Source organism: Podarcis tiliguerta (assembly GCF_965153285.1).
Source record: "Podarcis tiliguerta genome assembly, chromosome: 1".
NCBI classification, from domain to species: Eukaryota; Metazoa; Chordata; class Lepidosauria; order Squamata; family Lacertidae; genus Podarcis; species Podarcis tiliguerta.
Genome location: NC_139534.1, coordinates 35800338 through 35813011, shown reverse-complemented (window position 1 = coordinate 35813011; position 12674 = coordinate 35800338). Strand labels below are relative to the sequence as shown.

At 38.0% G+C, this 12674-nt stretch overlaps 2 protein-coding genes across 3 annotated transcripts in view; both read left to right on the top strand.

Annotated features, from left to right (window-relative positions):
- KIF5C (kinesin family member 5C) overlaps nucleotides 1-12674 on the top strand; it is a 312660-nt gene that overhangs the window by 6057 nt on the left and 293929 nt on the right. The window lies entirely within an intron of this gene.
- Nucleotides 1-12674, top strand: part of ACVR2A (activin A receptor type 2A) — a 54018-nt gene that overhangs the window by 24349 nt on the left and 16995 nt on the right. For both annotated transcript variants that reach the window (XM_083410239.1, XM_083410238.1), the window contains exons 2-4: nucleotides 5150-5357; nucleotides 7825-7934; nucleotides 9334-9488. In XM_083410239.1, coding sequence (XP_083266365.1) covers nucleotides 5150-5357; nucleotides 7825-7934; nucleotides 9334-9488 — 473 coding nt within the window. The remainder of the gene's footprint in view (nucleotides 1-5149; nucleotides 5358-7824; nucleotides 7935-9333; nucleotides 9489-12674) is intronic.

The window sequence follows — 12674 nt, the reverse complement described above, 5'->3', positions numbered from 1 at the left end:
TTCAATTACATTTGACAATGTGCTCTTTACTCAAATTCTAAAACTTTTATTCACATCTATTTTTAGTAATAGAAATGCACACAGCTGTTAAAATCTGCCATAGTGTAAAAAATGAAAACAAAACAAAACAGTAACACTGCTTTTACAGCATTCATAAATACATTCTTTTATCAAGAGAACAAACATATGGTAATCCTGTTGTATTAATTGCTTTTATAGGGATAAGAAATAAAAAGCAAGCATCTTTGGGTTGGGCTAAATATCTCAAAACATCATAGATTAATTTGATGCTTGCTTATATTAATTGACTTAATGGATATTTAATAGCATTCATTTTAGACTTGGTTGGCTTGTTACCTTTTTTTCTCTTAGATATAACCCCTTGTATGTTTTTAAATAAATCTGCATTGCAGACACTAGTTAATGTTTTCAGTACTATTTTGTAGAAAATTTGGCATTACTTGTTTTGTTGCCAAAGTTATCATTATTTATATTAATAACTTTATCATTTTCTGGGGGACGTTTCCCATTCTGCACTCAAGATCCAAATTGGGTTTGCAGATAGCTGCTGTTGATGTGCCTCTTTGACTTGATGTGTTGGGCCCAATCTTACACTTCTACAGTCGGTCCTCTGATCCCTATCCCCTGGAAATAGGTTTATAACAATTCTTGAAATATCCAGATTTAAGCATTTGTTTTATAAACAACCATACAGCTTGATGTATGGAACTCCTCAGTTTGCTTCCCCCTTCTGAAGGCGTCTTGGGAAGATATTGAAGGAAAAAGAAAATATGGGGGGGAATTCTCAGCATCCATGGTAACACACGAGAGATTACTTGGATTGTGTTACAATAGCCCTTCCTTCTAGTCATTCTTAAAGTTCTGAAAGTCCCTTATTAAGCAGGCAAATATATGTGGCGGTTCTCAAGACTAAAGAAGAGTTGTTAAACAGAAATTCTGTTGAAATTAAACTAGGCTACAATGTGAACAAACTTGTAAACTGATATAAAGACCAGTAAGTGAAGCAGTCACCATCCTTGTCCAGAGTCTTGGTGAAAAAGCCTTGGTGAACTGCTTGATTAAGCCGAGCTTGATGTGGAGTGGTGGGAAGAGTATTCTGTCTCTGTCCACCAGAGGGTCGTTGATGACGTTCCTTTCTTTGCAAGGCACCATTTCCTCCCACACAGGCCAGTCCTTCTTTGTGTAATGCTGAGCACGGTCCCTACTATCCCATATGCACAGAAAATATGGGTACTTGGTGAAGCCAGACTGTTGTCCCAACAAAAAGTTCAACATCTTCAGGTCAACACAAATAAACCACTTATGCTGATCATAACCAATTTTCTCCAGCACATACTTCACCGCTTCATAGTTCTCCTTCAGTGTACTCGAGTGAGCCAGTGGTATAGAGGCAAACTGGTTGCCGTTGTGTAGCTGAACACATTTCAGTGATGGCTTGCTGCTGTCAATGAACAGTCTCCAGTCTTTGGGTTCATGCTGTGGCACTCCAAGCTTGAGCAGAACCAGCTCAATATCTGCACAGTACACCAAGTCCTTCTCTTCCGAGAAAAAACGGAGGTACTCTTGATGCCTGTTGCGGAAGAAGCTGATGCGAGCACTGTCAGAGAGGAGGGTTTTTTCCTTCAATCTGGATGCCAACAGTTCAGTAGAGTCCTTTGACAAGCTGAGGTCACGAACTAGATCATTGAACTCCTTTTGGGAAAATGGATGTGGAGCATTATCTTCAAGAACCACTTCTTCTTCTTCATGTCCTTCAACACTGGAGGCATCTTCGTCACTAATGTCAGGAAGTTCTCAGAAGATAGGCACTGGAATTTCATCACAATGAGCTACAGGACAACGTGCTGGTTGAAGATCAGGATACTTCGTGGGGCTGCTGCCCCATTAACTTAGTTTTGATCCCCCAACTTTATGCTTTGCTGCACCAATTTATGGAAGATTTTGAGGTTTTATGACTTCAAACTGATCCCTTTTCGACATAATCACCCAGAACCATCTGACCTGAATACTTCTTGTCATTAAAATAATCATTTCCAATCAAAACAATTATTCGACATGGCATTTTACCCCCACCAACTTCTTCTAAAATGCTCCACACAAGCGTACATGTGAACAAAAACGTAAAAAAAGACATGTGGCCGTAGCTCAAAAACTTGACCTGACTGAGCAAAACCAATGTGATTTTTGGATTCAGCGCATCAGATTCGTCCTAAATCAACTGAAAAAACGCAGACAACAAATTTGTTGTTGACCAGTGTTATAATTAGACACTTGTGGGGTTGTGGTGCCTTATTGTTGGGTGGTTGTGGTTTGGGCATTTGGTGGGTTTTCCCACTTGTTTTTATGCATATTGGGCCAAATTAGAGCTGCAAATTTAAACAGATTAGATTCGTGATTTAGTAAAAGACAAAACATTTTGCTTAACTGATAAAGATTTTGTCAGACGCTTAAAAGCAATTGGAAAGTAGTCAAATTATTCCCACTCTTCCCTTTCCTTATTTTTTGTGTTTTCATTTTTTATTTTTATCATCGCTAGTAAGAGTGGAGGCTGGTCCATCAGGGCAACCAGGACTTAGCCCTACTTACTGATATGTTTTTCAGTTTTTAAAGAATTTTCCCAAATCTCAAAGCCCATAGTCTTTATTCTGTACACCGTTCCACAATCCATTTGAAATGTGAGAGGCTCCTCCTAAAGACGTTTTTGGCCAATCTAGTCTCTGTACCACTCAACCAATCTCAACCCAAAATTATTTCTGTGGCCATGAGGACCCACTCAACTGTTCTAGGCAGAAAAAACCTTGGTAATGAATTTGTATCTTATCAGAGCTACTGGCTCTTGGTCCTGGTTGTGAAGTTTTCTGCTCTGTCTTGTTGTCATGATGGCAACGGTATGATGTATATAACCTTAGCAGGTCTATCCTTTTGTTAGACCTGGGAACTCAGTACTTCTGTTCTGAGCATGCTGAGCAAGGCCACACCTCCACACAACTAAAAGTACATTCTTTGTAGCTAGCCAGGGGAAAGGTGTGGTTACTAGTTCAGGCATGTTGTTTTTGATCAAGACTTGTTAAGAGACAGCAATGGTGCACACAGTGCAAGTCTTTCTACACTATCTATTTTTTACTTAATCATTTGAGCTTTTTTTTTGAATGGTTCAGATGAGAACTCATTGTGCAAAGCAAATACGTATTATGGGAACATGGATCGCACCCTGCCTGGACAACTCAAGCAGTCAAGCCTCTCCCAGCAGATAATCACACACCCGATTTGCTCAGGACCTTCATGTAGAGCCCAATCTTTGTGGGCCTGAATATGTCCCAGACCTCTTTTTTATTTTTAGGAGTTTTTCATGTTTCCAAACCTATCCTCCTACCCCAATTCAAGATTAGGAACAAGCAGGCTGGAGAAAAACATTTTATTTGTAGTATTCTTTTAACAGTGTTCTATTTATCCATTCTTTCCTCCAAGAAGTTCAAGGTGGAAAATTCATGAATATTCTTTTCCCCCTTTATCCTTAGAACAAACTGTTGAAGTAGGTTAGGCTGATGGAGAGTAGCTGTCCCAAGGTCACAGAGTGAGCTTCATGACTAAGTTGTGATTTTAAAAAATCTTCATTTTTTCCACATTCTGGGAAAATGTGTCTAGATTTCTCCATTGATTACTTCAGATGACTGATTTCTAGTGGGGCTTTTCAAAAACAGGTCCTTCATGTTAGCTTTGCAATTTTGTCTGTGGTTTTATTTAGAGATAAAAGAATTATTGGCTAAAGAATCTTAATAAATGTCACTGGGTGAATTGCCCCTTCTTTGCAAGATTAAAGTGAGTTGAAATGTATTGTAGCACCGATTATGTAAACATAATTCAGTAGTATTGAAACCAGATTGCTTTAGGTTTGTGCTACATTTATAGATGATGGATCCCAATGATTGGTGGGATTGTTAGACTATGTAGAGACAGTGACCAATTTATGTGGGGGATATATTCCAAGGCACATATGCTTATGTGAAATCGCATATAATTGGAACGCCCATTGGGAAAGCTTGCAAACACCCTTGTTCTGCCCCAACCCCACCCATTTTGTGATTTTTTGGGTCACTTCAGGGTTCAGCACAATGTGCGTGTGTGCGATCACAGACATATCAGACGAGCCTAAAACGGTTGCTGCCTGTATTTGAGTTTCACATGATGAGAAAAATTCAAATATTTTGGTTACCTTTCATGTTAAATAATTAGAGAACTTCAGTGTCATGCCAAAAAGGCTCATTGGTGACATTTCTATTTAACACCACAAGTTTCCAACAGCATCAGATCCATTCCCTATAGTAGAGGGCTCCAGCTGGATATGTGAGACAGTTACATATTTTGAAATATGTTCTTTTATAGTCTATTTCTTAAGAGGGCTACTATTGTGTAAATGTTACTTCTGTTCTAAAAACATTTCAGCAAGAAACTTTATTTTGCTATTAGTGTGTGTAGTTTGATCAAACAACAATTGTCAAACGACAATAGTTCAAAACAACAATTATTCTGCTACTTTTTATTTATTTACTTTAAAAACTGTTTGAGATGCATGCCAAGTTGAGGTAAAATCATAAGTACTGGGAACAGAACCTAAACTACCTGAACACCTTAGGTCCAGGGTATCTCAGGATTTGCCGGTCCCTTGTATCCCAATATGACCAATGATATCATCTGCAGAAGTGTTATTGGCCATACTCCAGGTTGGTGAGGCTCATTTGACAACAAGAAATCGAGCTTTTAATGTCACCAGTCCAGTCCTGTAGAATAGAGATTCAGCAGGCATCTTCTATGCTAACCTTTAAACGCCTGCTGAAAACGTTTCTATTCAACCAAACCTGTGCAGGGAATTAAGAATCTATTCTTCCACAATTGTTAATTTATGTCTTAGCTTATATGGTTTTTATTGTATGATTTTATGTTTTATTACTCTAACCACCTGATTTTTTAAAAATGACATAGCCGTATATAAACACATTTGTTAAATAAATAAATGGTGAATAATATACGTATATAGTATTGATAAATTTAATGCTGTTTTGTTCTGAACACCCAAAACATTTTGCAACCTTATTGAATAACTTGGTTTGTAATTGATTTCCCCATGTAGGTGCCATACTAGGCAGATCAGAGACACAGGAGTGCATCTTCTACAATGCTAATTGGGAAACCGATAAAACAAATCGCAGTGGCATTGAACTGTGTTACGGTGATAAAGATAAAAGACGACATTGCTTTGCAACGTGGAAGAATATTTCTGGAACTATTGAAATTGTGAAAAAGGGTTGCTGGCTGGACGATATTAACTGTTATGACAGGCAAGCTAACTAATACCACTTTTTCATTTGTTATTCATGTATGTGTTTAAAAAGTAATGCTTGAATAAAGTCTGCACAGCTTATAGTTCAATTAGGCTGCTTCAAACCCAGAGCGTCTTGATCTTACAGAGCCTTTTAACGTAATGCCAACCCAATTCTTTGAGTGTCACTATCTCAGCACTTGCCATTTGTAACTTTAGGGTGCTGGCAAACATACATTCAAACCCACAGAAGTCGGCGTTGTCACAAACCACCACCTGTACAACGCCCACAAATTTCAACCAGTTATCACTTACTGTTTATTGTCTGGAAACAAAAAGAAATGCATTGGATTTTGCCATTGGGATTCATTTATTACCTTAGTCAGAGTTAGCAGATTGGGGTAGTAAATCGTCCCACAGTTTTTCATAAACAAATGGTTGAAGAAATGTCAAGCACGTGCCAGTAAGTTGGCATAAGCCATATAATGTTGTTTGGGGACAGTTCTCTAACCAAGGACAGCTTTCTTGCAGGTTTTTTAGTGGGGTTAGAAAAACACGGTTAAAGTTAGTTTTCAGTTGAAATACCGTGTTTTTTTTTCTAGTCAGCAATATTTTACAATATTTTTTATAGCACTTACACTTTGTATGTTTGTATATCGGGAGGTTTTTAACGCTTGATATTTTATGTTTTTAGATATGCTGCAAGCCGCCCAGAGTGGCTGGGGAATCCCAGCCAGATGGGCGGGATATAAATAAATTGTTGTTGCTGCTGCTTCAATAATTATTATTATTATTATTATTATTATTATTATTATTATTATATTTTTTTATTAATGTAATTGAAAATAAATACCATAGCTGTTAAAGGAACAGAAAGCATGTTGTCTACTCAATATGCGGGGCAAATGTTTACTGCACAAATTCTGATCTTTAAGGTCCCTGTTGTTCATCAACAGATAGCGGCTGTTTAAATGAAACCATTAATTTAGAAATTGACTCATTCTAGTTTTAGTAGACTGATATATTAAAATTACTTTCTACTCATATTTAGTACCAGAATTTTAAGTTGTGCCAGACAAGATACTCAAGGATGGTGATTTTCTCTCTCTCTGTTGGCTATAGTTTTTAAAAACTGTGGGGGGGGGTACCTTTGGGGATGGCAGAAGGAATAAATTCCCTTTGGAATAGATTCTCTTCAGAAGCCACCACATCAAGACTTATTGTGCTATTAGAGGTGGAAGTGAAAAAGCGCAAGCACTGATAGGATTTCCCCCCGCCCCCAATACCTGGAGATAAACTTTCTGTCAGTTTTTCAAAAGGAGGCTTTCACTTATATATCCAAGGGCTAGCAGAAACTGAGTTACCACGTCTTCCTCTCCCAAGTCCTGCAGATCCTCTTTTGAAGGATATACTTTGCTGAATATGGTGGGCTGTGGTGGGAGAGAATATGGTGGGCTGTGGTGAGAGCTGAGAAAGGGGAGGTGGGTGCAGAGTCCCTGAAAATGGGGTTGAGGCACCATCCATTATCAGGATTGAACCCTGTAACTTATGTAGATATACTTCTAAGTATACTTATATAGAGAGTAATTTTAAAATGTAGGTGGGTAGATAATTTGTGATATTAAAATGTGGATGAATTTCCTTGTATTTGGCGGGGGGGGGGCACAGTATCCTGGGTGAATATGTTCTGATTCTTCAGTATAAGATAGTGTAAAAATAAAAACAGTGGATCAGTTAACGTGTTAAACTAAATTAAAACAAGAGAAGAGATGTATTAAAATGCAAAGTGTGAAATCATAGTAGCATATTTTCAGTCCAATCTTAATTGGTGCAAGTTCCATAGTTTTCAGCCTATGAAAGTCAACTTTCCAAAAACATCCAGGGGGTGCCAGGTTGGGGAAGGATGACATGCTAAAATTATTCTGAAAAGAAGCTACTTTGATTCATGCTTTAAATTAAGGTTCAGCTGAAATGGAAGTTCCTTTTAACAACATGTTTTGCACCTGCCACTTGAAAGGAGGCATTCTATAGTACACACAGTTCTTCTTTCTTGGCAGAGATGGAAGCAGATCAGCCTCTATATATATTGAGTAGCTTGTGTCTTTTAAAGTGGCTCCTAGGACTTCAAAGGTCCACAGCAATATGCACAGCATGATCTGCAGCAGTATTAAAAGGGAAGCAATGAGCAGTGTGATTTGCTAAGAGTGGTGAATGGATCACAATTTTGTAGTGAAAGGTAACCTGCTGCTTGGGGGGAAATGTCATGCATTCTGTAACATCACCTTACATCACAATAAATGAGCCAAATGAAAAGTTGGTACAGATCTGGTTTAAACACCTGCAACAAGAATATTCAAATGTAGATTCATGACGCAATGTTTTAAAAGCAGATATTTTATTACTTTGCATTAGTTGCTGGAGAGTCATGTCTGTGTATTTATACCATTGTAAAATGAAGATGAGTAACTGGTTTTAAACCCTTTCAGAACCGACTGTATAGAAAAGAAGGACAGTCCTGATGTGTTTTTTTGCTGCTGTGAAGGCAACATGTGCAATCAACATTTTTTCTACTTTCCAGAAATGGAGGTCACACAACGTAAGTTCAGTTTTTCTAGTTAGTCACGGTTAGTCACAGTTCAATTTCTGCAACATTGAGAAATGTTATTTTCCCTCACTTATTTGTGCTGATCTTAAGAGAACTTCTGTTAATAAGAACTTTTATAATCATTCAAATGAAATCTTAGTTATCCAATTTCAGAAGGACTTTTTAACATTAAAAGCTACATGCTTGTAAATAGCTGTGTTTCCAAAGGTCTTCAGTCCATAAATATCCTTTGTAACAATTGCATGTCTTGGTCACTGATCATAATAGATGTCTATACACAGTGATACGAGTGGTTCAGTTTGGACATAATGTAATCATATTTACAGGAACAACAATAAGAACAAACCATGGAGGCCATTGGGTGTTCTGTTCTGTTCCCTTTCCTTCCTCATCTCTTTCCTCATACATCACTGTGAAAAGAAGAGTGGAAGCATATACTTCCATTTTGTTGCATTGATAGTTCAAACTGCTTATTGCAGGGGTGACTAACCTTTTGACAACTGGGGCCAATGGGAGTAAGAGTCCTGGAGGGCCACAAGTTTGCCACTCCTGGTTATATTGAAACAAGCTGGGGTCAAACAGTGGTCTGTCATACTGGCTTGTTTAAACTAACCAAAGTTTCCTGTTCAGATGTAACCAACATCAGTTAATTGAAACCTGGAAGAGAGATTCTTCAAGTCTTTTGGCCATACCAGAGGAGGACTGGGAAGTGAGCAGGTGTGAGGCTCATTCCCATAACACTAAGCTATGATTTAACATTGTGGCTGAAATGGACTAAATTAGATGTACTGAAAATAGCGTGAATCAAATTCAAAGATATTCCTGCAAAATCAATAAACTTTTCACTGAATGCAAGTGGTAAATATGAACTGGCAAACACTAAACAGCTACTTTATATTACGTTTTGCTAAATTTAGTACTTAAAGCACAAAGGGTAAAATTATTCTTAACATTCACTTTGTCATTGATTCATACTGAAAATAACTTCTCAGCAAGAATTTAAGCATTTTGATCATTCTTAAATTTGGGAACTATTTTTAAGTATCCTTAGAGGGTCTTAAAGTAGTTATGTGTCTGACACATGGGAGATAAAGTGATACTGCTTTCTGGAGCAAATTCTGCTGATGAGATACAACACAAGCTTTCAAGTCTCAGAACATATGTCAAGTATAAATGAATAAATGGGCACAATGAAAGCATCTTAAATGAAAGTTGAAATGCAAACTTAAACCTTTCAGTGTTTAACCTTTGATCTGATTTAATCCATTGATATCATGATGCTCTGTTTCATATGAAGTCCATTTTACTTTTCTCTGTTTATAAGAATTGGTACTTTTCTGTTTGGTCTTACACTGTCAGAAGACTAACTGGGAACTTTTCTCCCCTGCAGCTACTTCCAATCCTGTTGCATCTAAACCACCCCTTTTCAGTACCTTGCTTTATTCTCTTGTGCCTATAATGGGAATTGCAGTGATCATACTGGTTTCATTTTGGATGTACCGACACCACAAATTAGCATATCCTCCAGTACTTGTACCAACCCAGGTAAGCCAGTTTTTTTGATCTGAATTCATTTGTTGCAGAAAGATGATGGTGAGTGACTGGATCTAATGACTAGGATCAAAAGAAGTATGAGTGGAGTTCTCCTTCAGCGGTGGCTTCTTCCCTAGCTTCTCATTTTCACTGCAACGTCTTGCTCTGTTGAGAGTTTTGGGAGTGTCAGCATGTGGTGTGGAAGTCTTCAACTAGAGAAAGGAGTTTGTGGAAACTGGGGGCTTCTTCCCCAGCCCTTCCATGAATGAAGGCGTCCTCTATTCCCTGAAGTGACTGCCAGGATGGTGGTTGAATGTTCTGCATAACTAATCCATTGTAAACTTCATCTCTATCTTCTGGGAGTCATTCATTAGAAAAGTACAGAGATTTTAGACTTAAAAAACAAACTTGTAGGTTTTGGTCTTGGAAGTATTAAACATTAGAATCTAAAAGGTAAAGGTAAAGGGACCCCTGACCATTAGGTTCAGTCATGACCGACTCTGGGGTTGCGGTGCTCATCTCGCAATATTGGCCGAGGGAGCCGGCGTATAGCTTCCGGGTCATGTGGCCAGCGAACTAGAGCAGCACATGGAAATGCTGTTTACCTTCCCACCGAAGCGGTACCTATTTATCTACTTGCACTTTGACGTGCTTTCGAACTGCTAGGTGGGCAGGAGCTGGGACCGAACAACAGGAGCTCACCCCGTTGCAGGGATTCAAACCGCCGACCTTCTGATCAGCAGGTCCTAGGCTCTGTGGTTTAACCCACAGCACCACCTGCGTCCCTATTATTCTAACATTAGAATCTAGCAGCATCTTAATAAATGTTACTCTAGAAGAAAGTACTCTTCACTCCCTGCGTAGTTGGAATTATGGAACACACTCCCACAGGATGGCCCCACAGTAGTGGCCCACCAGCTTGAATAGCTTTAAAAGAGGATGAGACAAATTTATGGAATATAAGGTTATGTTCCACTTCCACTGTTAGAGGCAGTATGGTAATTTTGTGTTTTGCCATGCTCCCATGGGCAGCTACTTAGTGACTGATGTCTGCAGCATTGTTTCAGAATGTGCCTACTTCACAACCCATAGCATAGAAAGTCACTGGAGAAAAAAATCCAGTTCATTAAAACTTAAATTTACTGAACTAAAATTAAAAGTGAGGCGGTCTGTTATATGTGTTGTAAAGGCAGGGCACACAAGCTTTACACATGGTGGTGAATAATTTGATTGTATTCAGGCATTAGTCGTGTTGTTTAATAAGCTGAGATAAAAGCAAGTCTTTTGGCTGTGCATGCAACCAGGAAGCTCTGAATGTCCTGTCAGATAGCTAGAAGTGGATTCAGTCTGTGACAAGGGAGGTGATGCTTTTGGTGAAGCTATGATTACCACTTGAGCTTGTTTCAGCTAGTGCATTATTCAGTGCTGATACATATTATCTTGGTTTCTCTGGAATCACCTGTTTTTAAAATTAACTTCCCTTTTGCCTTTACTTCCTTTTTGTCTCTACTTGTTGTTGTATGTGTGCATGTACACATTTGCATGCATGCACGTGTGTGTGTGTGCGCGCGCGTGCACACACACACACACACACACACACACACAAACACATCAATGCACCTAAATTAGTCATGGCCATTAACTTGAGTGGGTCTAGTCTGAGTTGGACTAGCATTGATTACTACCTATTGTATTTATAAATCAGAAAATAAACATGATCTGATTTTTAAAAAAGAATTGTTCCTATGATACAGATTTTATACGATTGAATCCTACAATGGACTTGATCCTATAAAATACTATTGGTAATAATATACAGATTCTTATTAGCATTTTTGTTGCAGAAATTTGGCTAGATGTAGAGCTTTTGATGTAAACTCATTAATGCAAGAGTACAGATGAGGATATTGACACATTTGCACCAGGTGTAAGGAGGGTGCCCATATGTTTAGGATTATTGCAATGGAAAAGGAATTGTTCATGATATACTGGTCTTTTTTATATTAAAAGCCTAAAGGTCAAATGGTTTCCCTTGGAGATGAGCACTACCTCATTTTTATGAAGTATCTCTCTTAGCTGACCAATTTGGAATCATTTTGTGTAAACGCTGTTAAGAACTAAATTGCTGTCAGTGTTTGCTGCTGCACAGTGATCTCTTCTAGTTTGAGGGCTATTTTAAGCGTGTTCAGGTGGTACAGTACTTCTCAAAAGCGTGCAGGTTGAGACAGCACATGGGAGAAATAATTTTAAAATGTACCTCCACACCAGAATCCTCCTTTATGTTGGTTTAAATAGGCTGCTTAATTTTGGAAGTTTTCAGAGATCTTCTTTCCACTACACCCAGTTTCCTCATAAATTGGTCTCTATTACATGTTTCAGCTGCAGTTTTCAGCAGTTCAAAAATGCAGCTCTGTTCAGGAAAGAAAGTTTTGAATTTTGCAATAGTAGCCGATGGTTTATAGATAACTTTATAAGCTTCTGTTTTCTATGAACCAGCTGTGTTTAAAAGTTTACATATGTAATTTGATGAATAAATCTTGTCATAAAACAATTTTGCGGGAGCTAGTTAATGTGAGGATACTGGGTTTCATAAGGCTAGCCTGCATCTGCTGCTGCATGGTGGCTATTACTTAAATTGAATGTGCAAAATCATTCTTAGTAGCTAAGCGGAGTTTATTTACTGTTCTGGTTCCTTTAAAAGTGGCTCATCTTTCTCTTAGTTTATTGTTAAACCAAGCTTGTGTTGCAAACACTTAAAAGCATGGTTCTGATTAAAAATGAAAGTGGTGAAATGAAGTTGGTCTTTCCATGACAATAAAAGCAACAGTCATGGGAAACTTGGAGTATTTCCATGTTTCAAGAGTGTCCTAACACAAAGTGCAAAGTGGAGGGATAGTGCAAGTCTGATTCTCAAAGCCTGTCATCTCATGCTGCTGTGGAATGGGTTAAAAGGCCTTTCTTTCTTTCTTTCTTTCTTTCTTTCTTTCTTCTTTTGTGGCATTGCATTTTTTTTAAAAAATAAATAAATGTATTCTTAGTACTTAACTGTCGTACGTATTGACAGTTGTTCATTTATTTTTTTAAAGTATACCCCGCCTTTCATCATTGTCATTACCAGGTTACAGCATGACATAAAAAAAAAAGAAAATCAGTAAAATGAAAAAAACAAATATCCTTAAAACAATTTAAAACAGCTCA